At 44.4% G+C, this 25,490-nt stretch overlaps 4 protein-coding genes across 5 annotated transcripts; 1 reads left to right on the top strand and 3 right to left on the bottom strand.

Moving 5' to 3' along the window:
• Nucleotides 1-622: 622 nt before the first annotated feature.
• On the bottom strand, nt 623-7,344 carry plrg1 (pleiotropic regulator 1). Its single transcript, XM_036551418.1, has 15 exons — nt 7,230-7,344; nt 6,131-6,237; nt 5,516-5,655; nt 5,251-5,304; nt 5,032-5,125; nt 4,434-4,524; nt 4,147-4,245; nt 3,709-3,801; nt 3,326-3,475; nt 2,976-3,077; nt 2,649-2,751; nt 2,295-2,403; nt 1,759-1,898; nt 1,093-1,286; nt 623-784 (listed from the first exon to the last, which is right to left on the bottom strand). Exons 1-15 carry the CDS (start codon nt 7,236-7,238, stop codon nt 725-727), a joined length of 1,545 nt encoding a protein of 514 aa, XP_036407311.1. The 5' UTR covers nt 7,239-7,344; the 3' UTR covers nt 623-724.
• Nucleotides 7,345-10,054: 2,710 nt separating this feature from the next.
• fgb (fibrinogen beta chain) lies at nt 10,055-14,199 on the top strand. Its single transcript, XM_036551419.1, has 8 exons — nt 10,055-10,169; nt 10,346-10,363; nt 10,621-10,827; nt 11,217-11,400; nt 12,130-12,471; nt 12,713-12,835; nt 13,022-13,307; nt 13,408-14,199. The coding sequence occupies exons 1-8, from the start codon at nt 10,095-10,097 to the stop codon at nt 13,637-13,639; spliced, it is 1,467 nt and encodes a 488-aa protein (XP_036407312.1). The 5' UTR covers nt 10,055-10,094; the 3' UTR covers nt 13,640-14,199.
• A 1,610-nt stretch (nt 14,200-15,809) lies between these two features.
• Nucleotides 15,810-18,768, bottom strand: LOC118793197 (fibrinogen alpha chain). Of its 2 annotated transcripts, XM_036551255.1 has the most exons (4): nt 18,356-18,768; nt 17,871-18,054; nt 16,878-17,023; nt 15,810-16,374 (listed from the first exon to the last, which is right to left on the bottom strand). In XM_036551255.1, the coding sequence occupies exons 2-4, from the start codon at nt 17,959-17,961 to the stop codon at nt 16,075-16,077; spliced, it is 537 nt and encodes a 178-aa protein (XP_036407148.1). In that variant the 5' UTR covers nt 17,962-18,054; nt 18,356-18,768; the 3' UTR covers nt 15,810-16,074. The 2 variants fall into 2 exon arrangements, with proteins under 2 accessions (XP_036407148.1, XP_036407147.1); XM_036551254.1 differs by lacking the exon at nt 18,356-18,768 and having other exon boundaries at nt 17,871-18,242.
• Nucleotides 18,769-20,051: 1,283 nt separating this feature from the next.
• On the bottom strand, nt 20,052-24,915 carry fga (fibrinogen alpha chain). The gene is made up of 6 exons (XM_036551252.1): nt 24,815-24,915; nt 24,355-24,465; nt 23,752-23,935; nt 23,131-23,276; nt 21,265-22,291; nt 20,052-20,866 (listed from the first exon to the last, which is right to left on the bottom strand). The coding sequence occupies exons 1-6, from the start codon at nt 24,872-24,874 to the stop codon at nt 20,163-20,165; spliced, it is 2,232 nt and encodes a 743-aa protein (XP_036407145.1). The 5' UTR covers nt 24,875-24,915; the 3' UTR covers nt 20,052-20,162.
• Between the last annotated feature and the right edge of the window lie 575 nt (nt 24,916-25,490).

Raw genomic sequence — 25,490 nt, 5'->3', positions numbered from 1 at the left:
TATAGAATATTTTAATGCAAGCATTCATCTTTAAACAAATTACAAACACATCAGTGAATCAAATTCCAAAACAATGACCCAAGCTCCATTTAAATTATAAGCTGCTCTCAGGGAAGTCATTGTCTCTAAACTTATTTCTAATTTAGTTTAAGTCATTTAAGGTCATAACTGTAATTTCAGAAAGGCCTCATTCTCAGTTTAGACCTTTAAATATAGAAAAGATTAACAGCATTTCTCTGAAGGCACCCAATCTCATTTCCACAGGAGAGCTGACGGGCCTGTAGCTGCATGAGGGTCTCTCCATGAGGCAAGGAGTTAGAGGGAAAGCTTACCGGCCCAGCCTTGCCAAGGGGCTACTGAGCGTGGGTGATGTTAACCTGGGCCCAAAGAGGGCGGGGGAGGTGAAACGTAAATCCTGTATGCTATTCCATGGGAACATGGGAAACTGGCTGGACAGCCTACCATTCGGTAGGCATGTCTATTTGTGAAGTCAGTATTCAGGGACTACACTGGATTGAAAGCTTTTCTTTGCAAACAGGCTGGAAAAAATAAAAGCCATAATAAATAAATAAAAGTCAAATATTTGATGGAAAAAAAGTACAGAAATATTTTTATTCAGGGGAATATACAGCAGAAACAGCAAGGACTATCGCCATTTTCAACTCAACAAAAACGGGGAGCATTTGCTGAAATGACAACAAAAGCGGCATGCTAATGTTAAGCTTTAAAATCTCTTCCTCTTCAAAATCTCTGGTTTCCAGTTGATCGGGTGGGATTCTTCAGTCTGAAAGGAAAAACACACGCACTTAACACAACCTTTCTGCAATGTCTGTTCATTTAAAAACTTGTTCTTCCCGTGTTGCTGTTTGTGTTGGTGTTGTGTTGAGTTGTTGCGCTCTTTGTGTTGAGTTACACCGATAATTTGTTGTGGTGGTGATGAAGCCGTTACAAAAAATTTACATCGCAAATGATGGAAGAGTGTTCTGAGATCTAGCTAATGACCAAAGCCTGTGTATGAGGACTAATCCAAATGAAACCATCAACAATTTCAAAAAACGCAGTATTGATAAATAAACTAGAGGAGGCCATTACCGCGGTATCGTCCTCTCTGTACACTTTGATGGTCTTGTCGGCCTCGGCGGTGATCAGCCGGCTCTCCGAGTGGTCGAACATGCAGGCGAAGATGCCCGACTCGCTGTCCAGGGAGCCGGGCTGCACGGCGGCGTGGATGCGCTGGAAGTTGTAGCCCGTCCTCCAGTCCCACATGTGGATGGTCCCGTTATCAGCTGTGGGACAAATGAGCAGGTCTCAGATCAGTGTCCGTGTTCTACATGCTAGGGACCCAGCACTCTCCCAGGCCATCCCACAGACAAGACTGATACTTTTCAACCAATTAGGATTAGGATTAATATTAGCTAAATATACCTCTTTCCTCCATTTACGCAGCCCTTGTCTCCCCATTTTGACATAACAGCGGTATCACCGCTTAATGTACAAATGCATGTTGTTGGCCATTCACCCAAAGACAGTCTATTAATATGGTTTCAACAGGGCATGATGTAGAAGAGGCCACACAGCCAACACAGATGCTGTATGATAGCTGACAGTGATAATGACATTTTATGGGTGCTGTCGGGGCCCAATTCAGGTGTGAAGTCTGAGAGGTCTGCTGACCGTTCCTCAATATGCGACACAGTCATGAAGGCCATTCTTTCGGTAACACTGTGAGAATGTCCCCTTACAACACGGTTTACCTACCTCCGGACACCAGCACTCCGTCAGAGTTGACCGCCAGCGTGTTGATGATAGCGTTGTGTCCGGACAGGTTCTGGATGAAGCTCCCGTCGGGGAACTTCCACTGCTTAATGTTGTCCGGAGAGCCAGAGGCAAACGTGTACCTGGATCAGACAGAAGATCTTATTCATCCAGCACTTCCTGTCTTAATGATGTTTTATTTCAATCCAGTTCCTCTGCTGCTGGTCCTCACGAACCATCCAGTGGGTGTGCCATCACCTCCCAAAATGTCACTGGGCATAAAGCGTTACCCCTGGCATGCCACCAGCACACTGCCACAGCTTAATAACAATCGAGATCCAACATTACTGTAGAGACAGGTCACAAGCATCTCAGACTAATCCCACCATTCCATCCCCTAAGAATAGATATGATGTGCCTTGTTAATTCACGGCTCTATTTTTGCGTTGCTGCTAGACTGCAGAGCCGTGGACTGTGCGTGCTGATTATGACTTTACTGAACAATATGCCAACTAACAGAAGAAGATATGGTTACTCACTGTCTGGGGTGCAGGACGAGGGCTCTGACAGACTTCTTGTGATTGGTCAGTGTAGCTCTGGTCTTCCCGGCTATGAGATCCCACAGCCTGATGGTGGTGTCGTGACTTCCTGCGTGTGAGAGAGAGAGAGACGGGGCCAATGAGCATGGCCAAGGACTTAGCGGCAGTGTTAAAAATGGCTCCCGTCTGAAGCTGTACACTAGGTTATCAAAACACCCATCAGGCGAGAGGCTTTTTAAAAGCAGCAGAATGTTCTACGTGGGTGAGCAGGGAGTTAATGTTTCGGACATGGTAGCGAGAGAGCCACGCAGAGCGAGAAGGAGTCAGCGTCAGTCACTGAGTGAGAGCTCTTACCTGTGATGATCTGGGGCTCTGCAGCCTGGCACCTAACTGTGGCCACTGTGTTGGTGTGTCCAGACAGGGTGTGGACATTGGCCTTGGTCCTGATATCCCACACCTGGAACAGTCACATGTGAACGGTAAGAAACATCCCATCACGTGGTGAGTAACCTACGAATTCTCAGGCTACTCTTACCAGTGCTTTAAAGCAAAGAAACATGGATACTGTTGGTATTAAACAATGCTTATGTGAAGATTTTATGGTAACGAATATCCCTGCGTGGCGTAAAAGTGCTTGTGGAAGAAGAAGACCCTGCGGTCCTGACGGCATTGAGAGCTCACCCTTGCAGTAGAGTCTCTACTACAAGTCACCAGCACGTCAATAGTGGGATGCAGGTCCAAGTCGTACACAGCACTCAGATGTCCGTGGTAATGTCTGATGACCTGGAGCATACAAAAAGCAAAGACCTTATGAGTTTTGATCCAATCACACCATGAATACTCAGGGGACGGCGGTGTGGCATAGCAGATAAGGAGCTGCAGATTCAATTCTTTGGAGGGGCACTGCTGTTACACCCTAGAGCAAGGCTGTCAGCCAGAATGGCTTCAGTAAATATCCAGTTGTATGAAACTGTCCTAGACAGAGGTGTCTGCTAAGCAAATATGTAATATGTAAAAATGCAATGTGGTACCTTGTTGTACTCCAGATCCCAGCACTTGACCTGCTTGTCCTCTCCGCAGGAGAAGAGGTAGGGGCTACGGGAGCTGACGGCCACTCCGCGGACAGTGCTGATGTGTCCCGTGAGAGAGAGCTTCAGTTTTCCGCTCGCCAGGTCCCAGATCTGCCCATAAACACACGCACAGTCAGAGAGGTTAACATTTGCTGATCTCAGACCTGCCACATAAGCTACACTTAGCAGTAGAGCTTCAGTTTCCCACTGGCCAGGTCTCAGATCTACAGTTTCTCTGTCACAGTCACACAAACTCATTCTCTCTCTCTCCAACTTACCAGTCTCTCTCTTTCTCTCTCCCTCACACACACACACACACGGCAATGGAAGATGACGATGCTTGCCTTAATGGTCCTGTCAGCTGAGCCGGTGACAAACCACTGGTTCCCTGGCTCCACTGCGATCGATCTCACCCATCCCAAATGGCCGCTGATAACCTGGAAGAGCATAAAAACAATCTTTAACGACAGACACACTCCTAATAACCTGAGAAGTAAGCACACTTTGAAGAGGAAAAACAAAAAACTACCTGCACTGTTAAAATTGTTAAAATTACGACACACTAAAGAGATTTTGGTCAAGTGACAATCAGGTCTGTGCTGAAAGCAACATTTTTAAGCACATTAACAGCCTCAACAGGTATGCTGCTCTTTCTCCTGGTCGCGTTTAAGCTTGTCCACCTGGCTCCTGTGACCATAGACGGAATGACATGCATTTTGTGGTGGGACTCAGTTCACCAGCAGATTCTGCCTGGCAGAAAGCTGTGCATCAGACCCTCTTACCCTGTAGAGCTTCCACGGAGGGTGCCACTGTGGTTTGGGCATGGTCGGGGCTTTCCTCATCAGGGCCGAATTCTTAGTTCCTCCTGCCTCCATGATAGCCTGGGAGAGAGAAGGAGAGCGCACTGGTGACACACGTACAACCCCAATAATGGCAAATCACAAAAACCAGTCAACCACCAAAACCACCAAACCACCAAAGAATCCGAGAACCGCCCCACCCCCAACCCCATCCACCAGCGGTCTCAGCCCGGGGTGTGACCGGGTGTGGCAGAGGCGGGCGCGCTCACCATGCTGTGCATCGGGGGCTGCGACCGCTCGCCGCCCCCAGCGTGTCTGTGGATGTCGGCCACGCTGGCCGCGGTGCGCCCGGCGTCCTGCCTACAGGGGGGAAAATGGAGCAGAGAGCACAAGCATGTTACCAAAATGCTTTCCCCCCCAATTCCTCTCTACCCTACTCTCAGGTTGGCGGACTTAACGTTACACAAGGAAACCGAGCGTTACCCTTGTGGGACATTATGCCATTATTCATTTCGCCTTTCGCCAACTTTTATTAAAAAGTTAACATCATTGGCATTAACTAATATAGCAAAATAAAATTCCTTGCTCTCGACCCAACTTTTTGGGGGGTTTCTCGTGTTGCTATTTAACAGAAAAAAATGCTCTCACCCCCTTCATAAATATTACTGTGCTCCATACGCCCACATCCGTCCAGCAACCAATACAACCGTTCCTGTTAACCCCACCTAATTCTCTGATCCTGAGTTTCCTACTTTTAAGAAGACTTCTGTTGAGACCGAGAGCTTTGTCTGTACTCCTGAGGTTGTCTTCATTCTCCCTACCTTTCAGCATTGGGCTGTTACACATGCTGTTGCGGAAATACGGTACCTTGCTTGTGATGGAGGCAGTGCAAGTGCAAGTGACTGAACTCCGCCTTCAGTGGGCATCTTCTGCATCTGTGTGTCAGCTGTCAGAGCCACTCCTGAAGTCAGACACAGAGAGGGAAAATGAATGCACCGGCTACAGAAGCTTCAGGCACTGAACAACAACCTCCATTGATTCCGATGATGTCATCAGCAACAGTGGCTAAACTAGCATAATTCCTACCTGGTCCCGAGGGGTAAGGATGAGTCCCGGTGATGAGATACTCTGGATCCATATCTGAAAAAAGAGGGGGAATAAGGAAAATTGCAATGAAATAAAAATAAAGAAGCAGAAAAAACTTGCAAGGCCTCATTTCAGGCCTATAGCACGCTCAGCACGGAATCCTCAAAACGATTTAACCTTACTATCAGAGGGATTCGGGAAGCTCTCAAACCAAAAACAACCCGACATATCAAGATGCGACACTCTCCCCCATAACACTACTCACCTGGCCGTGCTTCGTAACCCTGCTGTCCGTAAGGGTCGGTCATGTGATGCGCGGCCTTCTCCTTCCCCTCCTTCAGAAACGGCAGGTGGAGGACCGCCCCGTACTCTGCACGCAGCTTGGCAGCCATCTTCAGCTTATGGCTGACCAACGGAAAACAAGAGTGACATTTCAACGCGTTCTGCTCAAACAAATGAATCTCTTTCAGAGATCTTGCAAAAGCTACCGTCTGTAGTACTTAGTTACTATAACCTATCATGATACACTTTCTGGTGAAATATCCAGTTTAGCATAGTGGTTAGAAACAAGGTTCATAACCAAAAGGTTGCCAGTTTGACACCCCACTGGGGCATTGCTGTTGTACCCTTGGGCAAGGTTCTTTACCCACAACCGCCCGAGTAAATATTCAGCTGCATATATAGATAACATGTAAAAACTGTAACCAACATAAGTCACTCTGGATAAGAACAACTGCTAAATGACAATAATGTAATGTAATATAATGATGCTCACACGGCTGTTCTTTGTTGCTTGCATGCGCCCAAAGCGTGGATAAATAGTACTCTGGAAACACGAGATGGGTCGGGTGTTCAATATGTATCTGAAAAAACTACTCACCTCTCTTCATCCATAGATATGGGCTTGGCGTGGTCTGCCACAAACATGTCGTGCGTTCTCTTGAGGGATCTGAACACCAGTGTGTGTACAGAGTGCTTCTGAACATCCTGGAAATGTACACATACAAGACTGAGTTCATCCATCTGTGTACCATTTATGTAAAACAGAATACAAGCACAGCAGTGCTCAGAGAACTTGATCAGTATAATAAACATCGAACTCTGTGGTTACACGCCGTCTGCTGAATAAATGGCTACAACATAGCTATATCGCTTAGTATGCCAAGAGTTGAAATATGTAATATAAATATAGAATAAAATTTTTTAAAAGTATCCAATATAAATGTGATTAATGGTACGCTTAAAATGTTATTGTTGGGTCCCGCGAAATATGTAAACTGCTATTACAGCGTACACGACAAGAGGGCGCTCTTGGATAAGGCGTGTTTAGATGGTCCCTGCATCTCAAGCGCGAATACAGCGAAACTGCAACATATGCCTGGCAAAACAGCTATTCCATTACTTCCACCTTTTATCAAGCACAGAACCAAGTTCTGTTCATACACACGGACACAGTGGTTGATAAAATACATCACAGTTCTCAGGACAATAAATACGCAAGGTGTTAGACTACAATCGTGAAAACATTTCTACAATACCACAAGTCACAATTACAGTTTAGACGGCTAGACTACTCAGGGTCATACAAACCATCCGAGTTATTAAACTAACAGTTAATCACATCCTTGCTCCCTAGCCCTGAACAAACGATCGAGCAAGTGAGTTATCGGTAATACAACAAACAAAAACGCTTCGTGTGGCCAGTTAACACAAACAACGTGCCCCGTCGTACCAACTTTTAGCTAGCTCGCTGGCTAAGAGGTAACTAAATTAGCATGTAATCTACAGTTATTTTTCAAAAGCAGCAATAAGCTGTGTTGCTGTGGTAAAACCACAACAGCACCATCAGCCTGCTAACTAGTTAGCTGTTCACGCCTGGCTATCGTAGACTAGCTAGCGAGCTCTTCAGCTTAAAAGCGATCTGGCTTGCGTTCCTTCATATAAATGAGGCGGTATGTGGAAAATATAACATAACATACCTCTGCCATTCTGAATCGTCTCTATTCAAATGCAAGAGTAAATACCGAAACACAAAATTATGTAAAAACCCTAAACGTTCTACTCTCGGTGCATCACAAAACACGTCTCCCAGATCTCGCCAATACGGAACTACTAACTTTTTTAACTTCCGGGAAACTTGGACAAACCGCATGAAAAATAGAATATCGCCACCTATCGACGTGTATGACTAAAACAATTTCGTGAAATCGTGAAAAAAACATTGACTAGAACACAATGAAGATGTTTTATCTTAAATTATGGGATCATTGGCCCACTAGAGGGCTTGGAGCTAAGAAAACGAACTAAACGCACCTACAATTCACATTACTAATTAAAAACAGCAACTCGTACATTAATGGATACTGAAACTTAGTTGAATGTCTTGCGCTTTACATCCAAATGCTACTCCACAGATATACTGTATTCTTTTTCAAACAACTGTGAATAACTTGTATTTTCAAATGAGCAGTGTTAATAGGCAGTGTTTACAGTCACATCATTTGTACCCAAACATATACTTGTGCAAAATGATCAACAGTCAAAAGATATTCAATATATGAAGAGTAATTCCGCAGCTCAATCAAATAATGATATAAAAGTTGAAACAATTCAAAGCGATTTGAATTGAATTGAAGGGAGGACATTTGCCTACATATCATTAAAACCTAAGTACTTTACCTGAACTTGTTAATATTCAAATTCTCAAATGTTCACCTGCTTTTTATTCATTCATTCATTTATTTGCAGATACCCTTACACAGGATGGCTTACAGTATAGAGCATTAGAGGTACAATGTAGGGTAGTAGTTGCAAATAAACATGTGAAAAATAACCCACAACTAATTAGGCTACTGTAAACGTGCTTCAGTCATGTCATCCAAATTATTCAATATTTTTTATTGTGACAAAAAGACACAGTACTACAAACGACTGGAAACTCGCAAATTTTCCTCAATATTTGTTCATCTGAAATAACTTAAGGATCTAGAGACAGATTCACTTACCTCTGGCCTTTAGTGACAAACTGAGAGAAAAGGAAGAATGACACAAGAAATTGTACAAATTTTACACATGCACCACAAAGCACAGTGCTTTAATTTTTAACACTGTGGCAGAAATACACTGAGCTGTTTGTGGCATTCAATGAATAACATTAATATGAATTGTCTTGGATAGTGCTTTTAAATATGTAAACAACAGACACAGTAAATCTAGTCTAGTAAATAAGAAAAATAATGAAAAATAAATAATAAATAAAAACAAACTTTGTTTATCAGATCAATTATGATATTGTTATTTACTGATGGGAGAACCACATTGGTCTGAAGAGTATGGTGTTCCATAAACGTATGACAGGCATAGAAAATATGTGAGCAAAAGACACATTCTGAGTGATTGATTGTGTACTCTAAGTGTGTAGTAGGACTGTGCAATGTCTGTCTGGTCAGCTGTGCTGTGATTCCGGTAATAACCTTAAGCAATACTAATGACATATCATGTCATGCAAGAAGACTTCTAACTTCTCACCAATACTAAATCCATTAGCATGCTACAGGCATGTTTTGTTTTCATTTTGTTGATTTGGCTGTATTTCCATGAGTATTTGTTTGAATTCATAACCTGGAGAGTCAGTTCCAGTTTTGTGAGCCATCTTTGGTTTAGCCAAACAGTACAAAGTGTCTGTTTAACTTTCATCCCGATACACAGTTCTACAGTCATAGCGCTGTAGGGGACGAATCTGTGGGATGGAGGGCAGTCAAACATGTTTGTCAATCAAAGTACACAGATCCTGTTCTGTAGTTCAAACAATGTCTCAAGTCAAAAGAACAGTTATGTTTTTTTTTGTTCCAAAGGAAATAGACTTACAATCCACATCGTTTTTTTTCTCTTGATTCCCTTTCATTCAGAAATGTGGCCCTATGATTCAATTGAAAAGAACACTTCCCTGAACCCTTAGCTGTAAGGGAAATAAGAATTAAAGCAATCTGAATAAAATTATTCATGAGGTGAAAATATACTGGAATGACACTATCCAGTGCTCTAAGGCCCATGCCACACAAATATTGAGGCGGACATGCAGTATTTATTTAGAGTTGATTCTTCAGAATATGTGTATGGTTATATACAGTACATGTGTTTTAATGGGGCCGACTGCATGCTGGGTGCTGGGTTTTTAGGCACCTCAAAATCATAGAATGAAGAGGTTTGAAAACTGAGGAGCATTTGAAAACACTCATCCTGACTTAGGACATGCAGACACAGACTCTACATTATGTTACATTACATTATTGGCATTTAGTAGATGTTCTTATCCAGAGCGACTTACATAGGTTACAATTTTTACATGTTATCCATTTATACAGCTGGATATTTCACTGAGGCAATTGTGGGTTAAGTACCTTGCCTACAAGGTACAGCAGCAGTGCCCCAGTTGGGAATCGATCCAGCAACCTGCTGTTGTGAGTCCTGCTCCTTACCACTATACTACACTGCCGCCTACATTTTTCATTCATTTTCTCAACGTTTGTATTGATGCTGTTGCTGTAGAACGTTGAGTACAGTTACTTCTCATCACACAAAAAAATAAATAAATAAATTCACCACAGCGCAGTTGACAGAAAATGCTGGTACAACATTTCTCAACAGCGTTACTCATCCCTGGCCTGATACAAAGAACCCACTTGGGTTAAACATTAGTCACTGTGTCATACAAACCCACCAATCACAAAACGGACAATTAAAGGGGAGGAGTCGGCGTGCATGTATATATTGCGCTTGACACTGCTGAAGGTACATTAGACAGATCAACTCACTGCAGGAACCGTAACACATCGTCTTTCAGCATGAGGCGGCTGCTGCTTCTCTCTCTCTTCGTTTACGGCGTGCTGTGCAATTTAGATTACGATGATTACAGCGCGGTAAATATGCAAATTTTTTTTAAAAAGTCAATTTGTGCTTCATAATACATTTGCATGACCTGACCGTTCACCTCTTCTGATGTATGTTATACTGTAATATTTTCATAACTGAACATTTCCTGCTGAGTGTAATACTATCTGTAGTGACTGATGGTTCTATCATTTTTCTCTTGCAGAATGATACGGAACCAATGGTAAGTTTTTTCATACAAAATGATCACAGTAAAGGCCAAAAATGACATAGATTATTAGCATTACATTGTATTCTTTTACAACAGAAATCTATCAGAGAGGCGTTGAATATCTAAGCCATGTCAGTTTCTCTTGCGGATGTCATTAGCCGAATGTATATTACTAGCGACCTACAGCAGCAGGCCTGACAGTGACAGTCCTGACTGAAGTGGGCGCACGGGGTATCCTGTGCTGACCGGAGGGTACTCATCTCTCTCAGTCTAGGAGTGTGATCGACCCCAGGGGACACAGGCCTTCATCCAGAGGCGGTGACCGCTACAGTTCCTATCAGCCTGCCCCCCCACCCATCAGCGGAGGCGGCCGGTACGGGGCCCGGCCCGGCGCTGCCCAGACCCTCCCAGTGCAGGGGCAGAAGAAGAAGGAGTATCCCGATCTTGGCGGATGCACCCATCTCTCGGAGCAGCTGGTGAGTCTCCACTCTCCTCCCTGTCCCTCTTTTTACCGTTAAACCGTCTCTTTGCACAGTGAGCTCCTCTCTCACTATCTTGGAGGGGGTGGGGGGGGGGGGGGGGTAATTCAGTCAGAGCACAGAATTCTTATTTCCTTAAAACGACACACTTCAAACTGAAGCAAAGATGTGTGCCGTAGGTATCAAAATAATGTAATGACACTGATTATTGAGGGTTAAGTGCAAGTTACACTGTCTGTGAGTGAGTCATCCTAAGCCTCCTGAAATATATCAGTTATATGGTTTAGGGAAGTTGAAACAGCCGGTGGGCTTTGTCCGGTTGCCATGTAAATTATCGATTCCTTTTGTTCTCTTTTTTCATCTCTTCATTTCTATTTTTTAATCAGGGTGTGCTGTGTCCAACTGGATGTGAACTGAAAATGACCATTTTGAAGCAAGAGAGAACAGTGAAACCAGCCGTTGCTGCACTGAAAAGGGATGTGGATGACCTGTCCAGATCCTCTAACAGCATCTACCGTTACGTGAATGGCCTCTCCTCCGCTCTGAGGGAGAGACAGCGCGTGAGCTACGGTAGGCCCCCCTCTGTCAAAGCCATCGCATGCCGAACACCGGCGTCACACTGGTGATAGCTTAGCAGGATAACACGATCGCTCGGCTACACCCTTTCGGCGACAGTCCAGTACACTGTAACTGCACGGAAATTCTGCGTATTGACCAAACAATCTAGTCATTGTTTCCCATTGAAAGCTGTATCTCTCCTATTGTTGAAGCTTTCAGCTTTCTGGTGTGCTGGCTCATTATGAATATTCTAAAGAGGGAGTAGTTTAAAACTAAACATTGATTGCAGGTGTAGCAATGCAGGCAATACCAAAAACTCCACTTACCGAACAGAACCTCCTAGACAGTGAAGTGCAGCATAGAAGCAACAGTGAAGCTGAACGTTTGACCACAATATAGATCATCTGCAATGTTTACTTAGCTGCAAGGATTGGCAAAAAACATTCTTATTGAACTGCCTCATGGTTCTCTCCCTATGTCATTATTTTATTGACATTTATCCAGATCGACTTACATAGGTTACAATTTTACATGTTAACCATTTATCCAGCCAGATATTTGCTAAGGCAACTCTCGGTTAAGTACCTTGACAAGGGTACAGAGCAGTGCTCCAGCAGGGAATCAAACCAGCAAACTGTCAGTTAGGGGTCCTGCTCCTTAACCACTATGCTACACTGCCAACCTCCCTCTGGGGAAATTCGATGACGCACACCCTCATGCTCGTTCTCTCTGGTGCTTCAGACAATGGCAACGTGGTCGGGGAGTACACCGACAACCTGGAGGAGCAGCACGCCTTCGTGAAGACGACCATCGACACCACCTTCCCCTCCAGTATCCGTAGCCTCCAGCGTATCCTGGAGAGCCTGAGGGACAAGATCCAGAAGGTGGAGAAGGCCATCATGGCCCAGAAGGAACAGTGCGACAAACCCTGCACCGTCACCTGCCCCATCCCCGTGGTCTCCGGCAAGGAGTGCGAGGACATCATCCGCAAGGGCGGCGACGTCTCGCAGATGTACCTGATCCAGCCCGACTCCTTCTTCGCGCCTTACAAGGTGTACTGCGACATGACCACCCAGAGAGGAGGTGAGCGTTCACCTCGCGTCTTCCTCCATCCGCTCCAATATGCGTGTGATGTGTGTGTGTGTGTGTGTGTGTGACAGCGAGAGAGAGATAAAGAGAGTGTGAGAGTGTGTATCTGTTTGAGCATATGGGACACAGTGTTCAACGGGCTGTGTGTGAGTATATGTATATGTGTGTGTGTGTGGGAGCGGCCTCTCGCTACGGGAGAGCTCGCACGGTCGCTGAGGCTCGGTGCTCGTTTCAGGCTGGACGCTGATCCAGAGCAGGATGGACGGCAGCGTGGACTTCGGCAGGAGGTGGGACGACTACAGGGCCGGGTTCGGCAACATCGCATCTGACGCCGGGAAGGGCTTCTGCGGCACTCCAGGTGAGAAGGAAGGACGCCCTGCTCACTTTGTCTCTGTGCCTTCAGCCGGCACAGTATTCACGCAAATGGATAAAGCTGTCTGCGTACAGACGACACAAAGCATATCTGCTTTTCTCTGAGGCCCAGCTGTGAGGCTACGCAGCAGCAGTAGGCGGAAGTCCTCAATTTTCCCGCACTGTGTTTCAGGCGAGTACTGGCTGGGCAATGACAGGATCAGCCAGCTGACCAAGATGGGCCCGACCGAGATTCTGATCGAGATGACTGACTGGACCGGGGCCCAGGTGATGGCGCGGTACCAGCAATTCACCGTGCAGGGCGAGACGACCAACTACATTCTGGCGGTGGCTAAGTACTCGGGAACAGCAGGCGACTCCTTCCTGGAGGGGGCAACCGAGCTGACGGGCGAGAACCGCACCATGACCATCCACAACGGCATGATGTTCAGCACGTACGACAGAGACAACGACAAATGGTGAGTATGGCCGGGCGAGAAACTGCGTCACTTTTTGGATTGAGCCCTGTAACCCCCACGCCACCTGCCTCTAACACCACTGTCTCCTGTGCTCATCCAGGACTGCAGGGGACCCCACCAAGCAGTGCTCACGAGAGGACGGGGGCGGCTGGTGGTACAACCGCTGCCATTCCTCCAACCCCAACGGCAGGTACTACTATGGCGGAGCCTACACCAAGTACATGGCCAAGCACGGCACAGACGACGGTGTCGTGTGGATGAACTGGAAGGGCTCCTGGTACTCCCTGAAGGCCATCAGCATGAAGATCCGGCCATACTTCGCCTCGCGGTAGACGCGATCCATCCGCGACAGTCAGGAGCCCTGCTGAGACCCCACGAGACTGACTCTCCCCTTGTCTTTGCCAGAGCATCGTTCTAAGGGTCAACAAAGCTGGCTGATCTTCAGAGATGTTAAACTGTGATATCACTGACCAGGAAGTCATTCTAATTTTATTCACCAAGATGTGCTTGTGAGTTGAATTCGAAAAAAGAGAGCAGCTATAGGTCTATGGATGATAAAAAAAGATATACAACATGTAAACAATCACAGCAGTGAAGTTCTCTGTTTGAAAAAGGAAAAGGCTAGAGCATGTTAAAAAAAAATCAGCCAGATAAAAAACCAACTGAATATTACGGCACAAAGGTTTAAAGAATAACATTAGAGAGTAAAATTCAAAAAAAGTCATTACTTTTACAGGCAAGTTTGACAAAAAGTAAAATGCGGCGAGCAAGACAACGGACCCCTGGTCATTAGTACTGTTTTACTATAGAAGGACATGTGAGGAGGAAGATGTGCAACACCTGAGTCGATGTGGCTTCTGTCTGTCATTCAATAAAAATGCAGTGAACAATATTCATGAGAGCTGAGTGTTTTATGTACTCTAAGCTGGCATTTGCAGCCATTTCAAAACTCTCAGTGCTGGGAAAATTCCTGCACTCGCAAACCACTCACTTAATTCCCCTCAGCAGAGTGATCGCATTTCCATGCCATATCTCTACATGTAACGCAACTCTACATAAAACAGGCTTCTGGGTTCCATGTCAGTTAATTCAGTGGAAGGCAAGGATGATGACAGTCAAGAATTTGTTAAATCCTCTGTTTTTATCAGGCAATAATCACTAGGTTTTCAAGGATTTTTAGCAAACACAGAGTATACCTTTGCAACTTTTTTTTTAACCTTGATTAGCTTTGGAAGTGCATTTTAACCTCTAGTCTAATTAGTTAGTAGTTTAGGCCTCCTCTTTCATAAAACCATACAGAATAAAACCATGAGCAAGGGCAATTAGTTCAGGGTGCATGGATATTTTGGATAGTGTGAACTTCATCAGACTAAGCAAAGTATCACTTCTTTCACTTCTTTTCGTTATTATTCCTAACCTCTTGTTATTGTATGGAACAGTTGTATATGTAGAGTTTATGCTTAGCATTTCAGGGATTCAAGTAGTATCGTATATCACCCTTTCATTTGTCTACTTATCTGTTCCTTTCCCAAATAGAGCATTTACTGAGTGTGTGTTGGTTCTCTGCCTTGCTGTATGAAGACCCAGTTGTATAAAGACAAGGGAGTCTATCTACTGGAGTCCATCGAGGGAAGTCAGCTGTCGCAACACTATCCCATAGTGCTATCATGAATTAACTTAAGGAAATATGTGCCTCTAATCCTGCCTTTATATGTAGTAGTTTTTCCTTCAGGGTATGTGTTGGTACTGTGCTGGAATGGCGCATTCCTGTTGTGTGTGTTGTGTTGCACTTGCGTGTTGGGCCGGCAGTGTATTTGTGGTCTCAGCCTTTGTGTTTGGCTAAGGCTCTTTTTCATGTGTGGTGGGGTTCTTGTTTGCGTAACTTCTTCGGTCGCTTTGTTGAACGCACTTTGTGCTTGGCTTTGGGAGCTGCTCTGGATAAGAGCGTCTGCTAGCCAAAAAAGTAAATGCAGTGTTAAGTGTACTCATCTTGCATGTCGCTCTGGACAAGAGTGTGTGTTAAGCAACAAAATATAACTGTAACTTTAACTATCTCTGCTCTTACAAAGACCAAATTCTCACTTTTTTGGGCTGAATTTGCTGAAGATGTTCCCTCTAGAGAGAAAAAAAAAAAAAAAAAAAAAAAAATATATATATATATATATATATATATATATATATATATATATATATATACACTGTATGGACAAAAGTATTTGGCCACACCTGTTAAAGCTGTTATAGCTGCAAAAGGGAGACCAACTCCATATTAAAGCATATGTGTTTGAATACAATGTCATTACAGTTCCTGTTGATGTAATGGTCAGGCGTCCGAATACTTTTGTTCATAATATATATATATATATATATATATATATATATATATATGTGTGTGTGTGTGTGTGTGTAAGGACCTCTTTCTATCACCATTACAGCCTATTCCAATGCAAAGACCAATACATATGACATGAAATACACACAGAAGCAGGTTAGTGACACAAAATAATTTTATTTACCATCATGACCTTCCACTTCTGTCCACCATAAAATAACACAAACATTCCAGGTTGTCAAATAAATAGCCTCCTTATCCCTTTGCTGTTAAATAATGTTACTTTTTTATGCAACAGATATGTGAATTCTCAGGAGTGTAATGACCATATTAGACATGCTAATGCACACAAGGAAATTTAGAATAAGCAATATCCATCTGAAATATATATATTATATATTATATATCTATTTAGATGTTTTGCATGTTTTGATTTCATTTTTTTGCCACGTTTTCGATTTCAATTTGATATTGTTCTATGTCTTCAAAATGCGTTAGAGGTTCTTGTTCGACAAACGGAAGCCTCTTGTATGAACGGAATATTGGGGGGTCCTCAGTCAAGGGTTTCGTTCTGATGGTTCCGATGTCTTCGGCAAGTTGTTCAGTCTGCTGAGAGATCCGATCAAATTCACCCAGTTCTTTCTCCAGTGACTCATAGCTCTCCCGGTCGCTCCAGTAGGCCACAGCTTTTTTGCATGACCCTTGACAAGATCGGATTTTGATCTCAATGTCCACCTACGAAAAATAAACAACTTTTATCAAAGGAACGGTTAAAATTTAACTTTGAACAAATACCAATATCCTTGACTGAGGCAAGTTTTGAGAATATTAATATATGGTAAAAAAACAAGTATGTCCAAAATTCTAACATAAGCAATTTTATCCTATCTCTTGTCAGACTATTATGTAAGCGTGTTCTTGTTATCTACATGCCTATGTACAATCAAAATTGAAAAATGGAAAAGATGAAACACTTTATTCTGTAAGCTAATAAATGACAATGTATGACGCTCAATAAGTGACAATGTGTGCCACTAACATATATGTAGTTTCGTACATATGGTGTGTAATTGCATAGAATATTTTGACACATTTTTAAAACATTTAACATGCGTTCCTTACATTTTTAGTTTTTATGTTTTAAAATATTTGAATTTTAAGGAGACTGAAACTCAGAATCTTGTTTTTCCCTGTTTTCTTGTTTTCTTTTTTTTCACGCTGCTTGTTTTTCCCCTTACCTCAGTTTTGTAAATGTCTGCCATCTGCTGCTTTATTTTGCTGTGTTGGGACTTCAGCTTCTCTGAGAGGGTGACTGTGCGCATCTTCAGGGATGTCAGTTTATTCTGCAGTTCCTCCATGAGCTCCAGGTATTTAGTCTCATCAACTGTGTTGGGTCAAACGCAGCACACAGACACACGGAGGTTAGAGGACATGTAGCTTCTCCTAGCGATGTCTGCTTACTGCACACACCACAGATAAATGCATAAACAGATAAAACAAAACGTTTTTCATGGCTCCAAAATCAGCACAGCAATCAAAGTCTGATAAAAGCCCCAGAATGCATTTTGTCACCATATTCTATCGCTAAATGTAAGCATCTTGGTGTGCATTCTGGGAGCTAGAGGCACGCATATACCGGAGCTTTGTTAAAGATCATGCTAGTTGCAAACGGGGGTAAAAAACAATGATCTTGCTGCTAAAAAGGTGTAACTGAAGACAATTTGAGGTGTGAAATGCAACATGTGAGACATCTTGACAAATGTCCTGGCAGTTATATTTCACAGTTGATAAGGAGAATTTTTGTTTTCGCAGAAGTTGTAAACAGGTTGGATTGGTTTACATACATCACACCTTTTATGAGGAGTAAAAAACCCTCCATTGCCACTTCCAATGTCATCTTACATTGTTTTTTGGTTTGACAAAGGGCATTTCTGTAAAGTACACTTCTGTAAATGTTTTAGAACATTTGTTTTACCTCTGTTCTTTAAAAATCACAGCCAGGAAGTGGAATTCAACCTAATCACTGTCTCAGCAGCCACTAAAATGATGCGTATACACTTCAGGGACTACCAGAGCCATCATGCTATATAATGATGAAAGGTACCCACTGCTTCAGATTCACTATATAAAGGTAATTGCAAGCCATTTTGCAGACTGAACTAGGCCTAACTGACAACAGAGACTGACAACTGGGAAATATCACACACTTTGTGAAACTGCAAGTTACCCACCATAATTCCTAACTATGGTCTTCCTGTTGGCTTTATAAATCTGCGCGGTCATCAGCACGGTTGACTTCAGTTCATTCCGCCTCTCTCTCATGCGGTCGCAGATTCTCCCGAAACGGTCGAGGAGCTCCCCCTCTACATCACCGATGAGGCCCTGCAGCCTGCATCCCGACGGGCACGTGGTGTGCTGTGAACACATCACACCTGGCTCAGCAGAGTCACAGTCTGTTTCCATGCATCATTTCGTTTTTAGAGTTACAATTCCAATTACAAAATGTAACACTGTTGCTATTATCAACACCTGATTGTAACAATGAGGTCACTGATACAGTTATTTGACTGCATAATATAATACATGATGACAATAATCATAATAATAATAATAAGAAGAAGAAGAAGAGGAAGAAAAAGGGGAAGAATATCATTATCACATATAAGCAATAAAAAGCTACATATCTACTTGATTTCTGTGGCTCTCTGTCACCCACCCAGTCATCATCTGTGCACAGAGGGTATTGAGGCTGTGCAGAGCAACGGCCACTGCCTCTCCTGTTGTACCTGTGGCTCGGGGGGGTCCGTAGCTCTGTCTGCCGTGTCCAGGCTTTACACGCTGCAGGAGAAAAAAAAAAGAGAAAAACAGCTGCAAGGTTTCAAAATGCAAAGCATATCCAGTGTATTCAGTCATGTTTGGCATTTTTCCATGGTGTGTGTGGTCATAAATGCACCCCCATTGCATTTATGACCACACACACACCTGCACTGCACACACACGCACACCGTGTGACATTCAGTCAAGTGTAAAATATCTTGTCGGACGGGAAACGTGAATGTGATATTTCTTGCATAATGCAGTTTTACTGTGTTACATTTTCCATGAACATTCAGAAATATTCACCCTTCACACACACACACACACACGCACGCACACACACACACACATCCACATGCACACACAAATAATACCATCCTCTGAGGTTAATTTTTTTCAGGATTTACTTTATTTCACATTATTGTCACATATTGGGGAAGAACAAACACACCAAGGTCAAAAAGCAAATGTGCAGATTGGCTGAACTGAATCAGACCATTCGACAAAGAGTTCTGTGTGCTCACAACCTGTACCACTGACCGCTCAGTGAACCCTGTTCACAGGTCAATAACATATGACAATGTTCACTGTGACACTGTGTTAAGCATTGTGCTAACATAACTAGGCTGTAATAATCGCAATAATAATCAGTGTAATGACTGTGACCTATTTATGGTACATATTTAGATTATGTCATGGGCATTAAAGTGTTACTATTTTGATTATCCAAAATGCCTTTAGCTACCCAAGACTGCAGAATGACTTTTGTTCAACTTTTCTGGAACAATTATTATATTGTCATAGGCAAATATACTGTATGTGTCTGGTTGAACACAAAATAGTGTAGGTTGCTGGTTTATAAAAGTATATAACACATTGTGAACAATTAACAATACACATTAAGACTGATGTAATGATAAAGAAAATGTTTAAAAATCTAAAAAAAAAAACCCTCATGGTGTAGGCTGTAAAACGATGCTGTAATGCAGTTTGTGGTCTGTGTTTCGAACACTGTGTGTTGCTAACTTATAAACAAGGTGGTTTATGTTACTGTGTTTAAGTTACTGTGTTACTGTGCCTGGAGGCACTGTGCAGGGTGACTCAGAACAGAACAGGTCTTATATTCCCTGGGGAGAGGACCCATGTCTGCAGATGTGCAGCATCTAATTTAACTTGAATTTGTACTTTCAGTCTGAATGACAGGGGGGAACATCAATCATGCTGCTACTCTCATAAATTATCGTGGCCCAAAATGAGAAAGGAGGTCGTTCTCTATGTGAATCTGATTTCATGACAAACTAGGAAAGGAAAATGGAATATCATGAGAGATTCTGGGTTTCTTTTAGAGACTGCTCTACAAAGCTTGGATAAGGTCTCAGAAGAGCCAGAGGACATGCAGTCTGGACTCACTGCGTCTCTCCGAGTCTCCTGGCCTCGGAATTTCTCTCCTTTCTCTCAATGGGGAAACCCTGCTGGTGTATGTTCTAAAAAATAGAAATAAAAACCCTTTCAGTGGCTGGCACCCCTTGGAACAGGTAAACACACAGATGACTGAATGCCAAAAAAATGAGCACAACAGCACTGATGAAGTGAACACATAAATTTTTATTGAAAAAGCTGCATGGAGTTACATAGTTTTTTTTTTTTACATTCAAATTCAGAGCATTTATTGCATGTTCCAAATGGATAAGGTGTCAGAGGTGAGCTTACATTGTCTCGACTGGCCTCACTTTCATTCGGACGATTTTCAGAGAGTAGTCGGCCGGCTTCAGCGGCAGCCAGACCACGCCATTCTCAATCTCGTAGGGAACATTGCTACCTGGATCGTACTGGCCCCCCTTATAATAAATGCCGTTCAGGTTGGCCGACTGGCAGTTGTTGTACCACCACCCGCCCCCATACATCTCGGCGCAATTTTCCTCCCATTTATCGTTGTCCCGGTCGTACGTGCTGAATTTCATGTTTGCGTGGGACAGGAAAGCACCTAAGCCAGTCTGCCCTCTCACGAGGGCGTCCCCGGCATCCCCCTGGTACTCCGAGACGCCCAGGGGGTAGCCCTCGGCCTCAGGCCCTACCCTAATGGAGTACTCAGCGTAGGACTCCTTTCCTTCCCAGTCCACCAGCTCTATTCTCAAAATGCTCTCTGCCTGTGTGAGGAGGTGCAGGTACTTATTTCCCAGCCAAAGCTCGCCGCGGCCCTGCTGGTCTACACTGCCAAATCCATTCCTGTAGTCCTTCCAAGTCCGGTTGAAGTTAACGGACCCATCCATTCTCTGTTGCACCAGGACCCAGCCACCGAGCATTGTGTCCTGATCGCAGTAAACTACTACTTCCTCTGATCCCCCTGGCTTAATTTTGAAAAGGCCGCTTTTAGCTCCTGACGCATGCTTCTGGATGATATCAACGCAATCTGCAACAAGATTACACCCTCGGATTAGTGCTTAACTGCGTGGCCTTCAGGGATCCAAATAGCAACATTTCCTCACTAGACTGATTATCTGGAGCAAGTGCGTGCTGGATGGGAAGGGGCACAAGTTCACACTCTTATTTTTCACATGCTGTCTCTGCTAAACATTGAGGGTTGTGATTTCTAACAATTCAATAGGGTATGGTGGGATTGTGTTAACTGCTTGAACAGTGAAGGCCCATCAATGACAACTGTTCATATAAGCATTGTATTTATGGGGAACAGCTCACTGGTACTTAATCTGTGACGGACACTTTGCATTTGATGGCTGTTTGATTATTTCTATTCATGGTTCACTTCAGGCAATCTGGCTAGGATCTGCCGCGATCACGCCGGTGTACCTTTTCCTGCATAATCTCTCTGCCGATCCCCTGAGGGGCCCCTCAGGCTGCGGGCGTGGATGTCCGGGAGGTCCTCTTCCACTTCACCCTGCATGAACTCCCCCAGATCCTCCCCCATGAAGGACGTCGAGAACCCCTTCAAGGACCCGTCGGTGATGGACGAGGAGGATGAGTGGGAGGTTTGCTTTGAGGTCTGCCTATAAGTATGGCTCTCTGTGTGCCCCAAGCCCCCATCCCCGCGGGAGCCGAAACCCATCTCCGCCTTCCTGTCGAAGAAGGAGGACATCTCCGGGAAGAGGCTGGTCATCCCGCCGGTGCCGCTGCTGGTGCTGCCCCCGCCCCCGCCCCCGGATACTTTGACGGTGTAGCCATCGCCACTGATGTCCTTCCCCTCTTTGGCGGCGGTCAGCAGAGCGTGCTCACTCAGCCCAAGCTCGCCCATGCCCTCGCAGCCCGGCCCCTCTCCGACAATCTCCGTTTTCTCCACGGGCCCGTCTTTCGTGTATGTCACAGACTTTCTAATGGTTTTGGTGCATTTGACAGTGTGGACGGTGGTGTGTGTTCCTGTGCTCGATCCGGCGGGGGAGGTCACATGACGCGTGGTACCTGTGGCCTTGTCGCTGGTCACAGACGACGATGACTTGGAGGACGATGACGTGGAGGACGATGACGTGGAGGACGATGACGTGGAGGACGATGACGTGGATGGCGATGACGAGGATGACGACGGTCCACCCTCGCCCTCCAGGGTCAGCCGGACCTGGCCGACGTCGGCGAAGTAGTCCTGCTTCTGCTCCTCCCGCACTCCGTCCAGGCCGGACTTGTAGATGCTGGGGACGTCCTCGTCCTTAAGCCGCCTGCTCTTCATGGTGCGCAGGGAGGTGACGGTCTCCACGCTCTGGACACTCATGCTGTCCAGCTGGGCGAACTGCTTCTCCAGGGTCTCGTAGCTCTCCCGGTCCATGATGTACTCGGTGTAGCTGGAGCAGGAACCCTTGCAGCTTCGCAGCTTGATGTCGATGTCCGTCTGGGGGGGGGCAAAAAAGGGAAGATCGTCAAATTTCCCCCAGAAACGATCTGCTCATACGCAATGCCTTCTGAAAGCACCGCACGAATGTGCTGATACAGTGAAATCAGTCCAAAGCCACCTGGCTGACAGTGATTCCACATGCACACATCACATAATAGGCCATCACTGAAACCAGGAACAAACTAATCGCTTTCGTGAGCCATGAGACCTAAATACACAGGCAGCAGGTGTAACCCACTAGCTGGTGAATACTGCTGTAGGTCACGCCATCTGCCAAGATATACTACAAAAATGGGCATTTTTTTCACTTGTAAATTGCTTTGGATAAAAGTATCTGCCACATGAATAAATGTAAATATAAATGTTTTCCCACACTGCATACAACACATGCGGTTCTCCATTCCATGTACGATGTAGAAACTCACTGACTACTTCAGAAACTCATCATTCATTTTAGAATGTTCACATTAGCATTAGTGCCTAGCCAGGTCACACTAGTTAATTTGTGGTAGCGCTTGAATGGTGTCATGCTCACACTCAAAAGGTCTGGGAGTATTGTTAGCCTAGTCTGACACTGGTGCTCATTTAACCTGAATGGTTACACTTCTCTTCTATTGTGCTGGAAGTCGCCCTGAATGAGAGTGTCTGCTAAATAAATGTAATGTAATTTAATATTAGAAACTCATCAAACAGAAAGTTATGCCATGGCACATTGTATTTGTGGTTTACACTGTGTATACCTACTGCTGGAGAGATAACGACTGCTTACAGCTCTCTATTCACGCAGCAGCGCAGTTCCAAGAACAGCAAGGGACTCTCAAACAATGGGGCCTTACCTCAAGCCTCTGCATCTCTCTGACTTGCGAACGGACCCGCTCCTTCATTGCCTGGAGGAGTCTGAGCTGGGTGTCGATCTTGATCTTAATGCTGACGATTCTTTGACGCAGCTGTTCGGCCAGAGTCAGGTACCTGTCGTCGTTACCTGCATGGACAAGGAGAAGCAACATGAGGCTCCCGCTCTTACTGGGAGAACGTGCTGAGCTCAAACTGAAATGTCACATCCCCTCAGCAAAATCTCACTTGCAGGAAGGTGTGTGCGTGTGATCGCGTACAGAGTAGGGTGATACGTTGATTCATTTAAATTATAAACGATCAGGAAGACGTTACTGTAAATCGTACCACGACGTGATCGTTCTCAAACAAAACTGCAGGGTGCATCGCAGCTGCTGTTCTTTTCAGAAGTGCAGCACATGAGCACCGAACATGGTCAAAGCTAAGATTTCCCTCTGTCCTACGATAACCATGAAGGTATCGTGATTGTTACGAATCTACATTGTAGGCTGAAGGGACCCACTGACATTCAATAGGTGCTTGAATTGGCCTGCAATGTTGATGCGCTTATACTGATTGCAGAGACAAGAAAACTCTAATGGCAAGCGCACTTGCACGTTCCTTACCTGTGTCAGTGACCAGTTTCTCTCGCAGGAAATCATACGCTTGTTTGGTGGCCTGGTCAGTGGATCGATAATGCCTCCTGCTCTCCTCTAAAAACTTGCGGATCTTGTCGATCTTTGCGGCGAGCTCTTTGTCAGCCTCGTCTATAAGTCCCGCGATTCTACAGCCAGAGGGACATTTGGGACCCTTTTTGTCCAATGGCATAAGAAAACAAAAAGTACTTAGAAATATTAACAATATTTCTGAATTTAAATTAAAAAATCTACGATTCTAACGTTACTAACAATGTCACAAGAGAACGCCACCCAGGACGGACGCCGTTTCCCGTCAATAGTTTAGGCACCTGTTGCGTTGGCACAATATAGGACGATATAAGAAACATGCATTTAAGCACAACTTTATGTAAAGCGTTTTCTTTACAAATGTAAAGTGTTAGTGTGAAACTTGAACTTGAACTAGTGGAGCTTGGTGGTAGTAAATTTGGAATTGGGGACAAAAAATAAGGTCGATGATTTGTTAAGGTCCCAAAGCTACAGTAGGCCTACATCATGTTTCTTTTATTTTATTTATTTTTTTTTTTTTTGTTAAAATCACATTCATCTTACCCAGTCCTCATCTGTGCAGACTGGCCATGCTTTTTCAGTGGCGCATCCTTCAGATTTGTATCCCTGCTCAACAGGTCGATTACCTCTTGGACCCAAGATGCCATCCGCATCCTGTTAAAACACATTAAATCAGTCCTCATGGATGTGATCAGGTTTCGCCCTCGGGGTGTACTCGAAACACCCTACAGACTACAACATGTTAGACACGAGTCACTGTGTGAGCAGATAGAGACAGTTAGAAGCGTAACGATTAACATTCATTGCTATAACTTACTGACAAATGCTAATAAATGTTTTTCCCAATACCAACACAATGCATTTTAATGAATTTTGATGATCGCTGGGTAAAATGGGGAAACGGTAATACTTTAAGTGACATGGAAAACCTTGATGGAATTGAGTGGTTTATTTCCGAAATGGTTCGGAGAAAACGGTTAGGTTACCAAAAAAAAAAGCTCACCTGACTGTATGCTGAGGAAAGGAGCACCACGAAACAGCAGAACAGATGCACGAATCTCATCTTTCTTCTCTCTGTGCGAAGATGAGGGAAATGTAGCTATCACTCTCTCTTGCGCCCTATTTGAACCCTGCCGGGACAAAGTCGGGGTTAGTCATTATTTACCTTACGCTATCCTTCAGGGGTGCAAACCCCCACGGCTTGTGAATATTTGACGAATGGGGAAAACATTTCGTTCGGATGTTCTGGCTGTCTCATTGGTCCGCAGATAAGGAAGCTGGGGTGATATCGATTTAGTGAGTGACACTCTGCCTTTGCGCAAGCTTGTTTTTTTTACGCAAAGGCAAACGAGCTATACTCAGGTAACCTTCAGAAGTACACCAGCGCACACCCACGCCTGTACACCTACACTGGACAGGGATATCATTCCTGTAACTGACAGTTTGCTTCGTCAGCGGGGCACCTTACGGAACGCTGCAAGCACTTCCTACTGGGTGGGTGTTGGATGTTGGGACGTTTGCTGTGTTGCGCGTAGTTTAATGTTTGTGTTGATTTGGTAAACACGCCACAACAATGTTCTGCAACCCAACCGTTCTGCGACCCAAACAAGAGAGTAAAATGAATCACTTCCTTGGTGACGGGATTCCATATTGTCAAACAGTGAGGAGAAATTAAATGA

The sequence above is a fragment of the Megalops cyprinoides genome, chromosome 18, assembly GCF_013368585.1.
Source record: "Megalops cyprinoides isolate fMegCyp1 chromosome 18, fMegCyp1.pri, whole genome shotgun sequence".
Lineage (NCBI taxonomy): Eukaryota > Metazoa > Chordata > Actinopteri > Elopiformes > Megalopidae > Megalops > Megalops cyprinoides.
The sequence above is the reverse complement of the archived record's forward strand: the minus strand, read 5'-3'. Positions and strand labels throughout refer to the sequence as shown.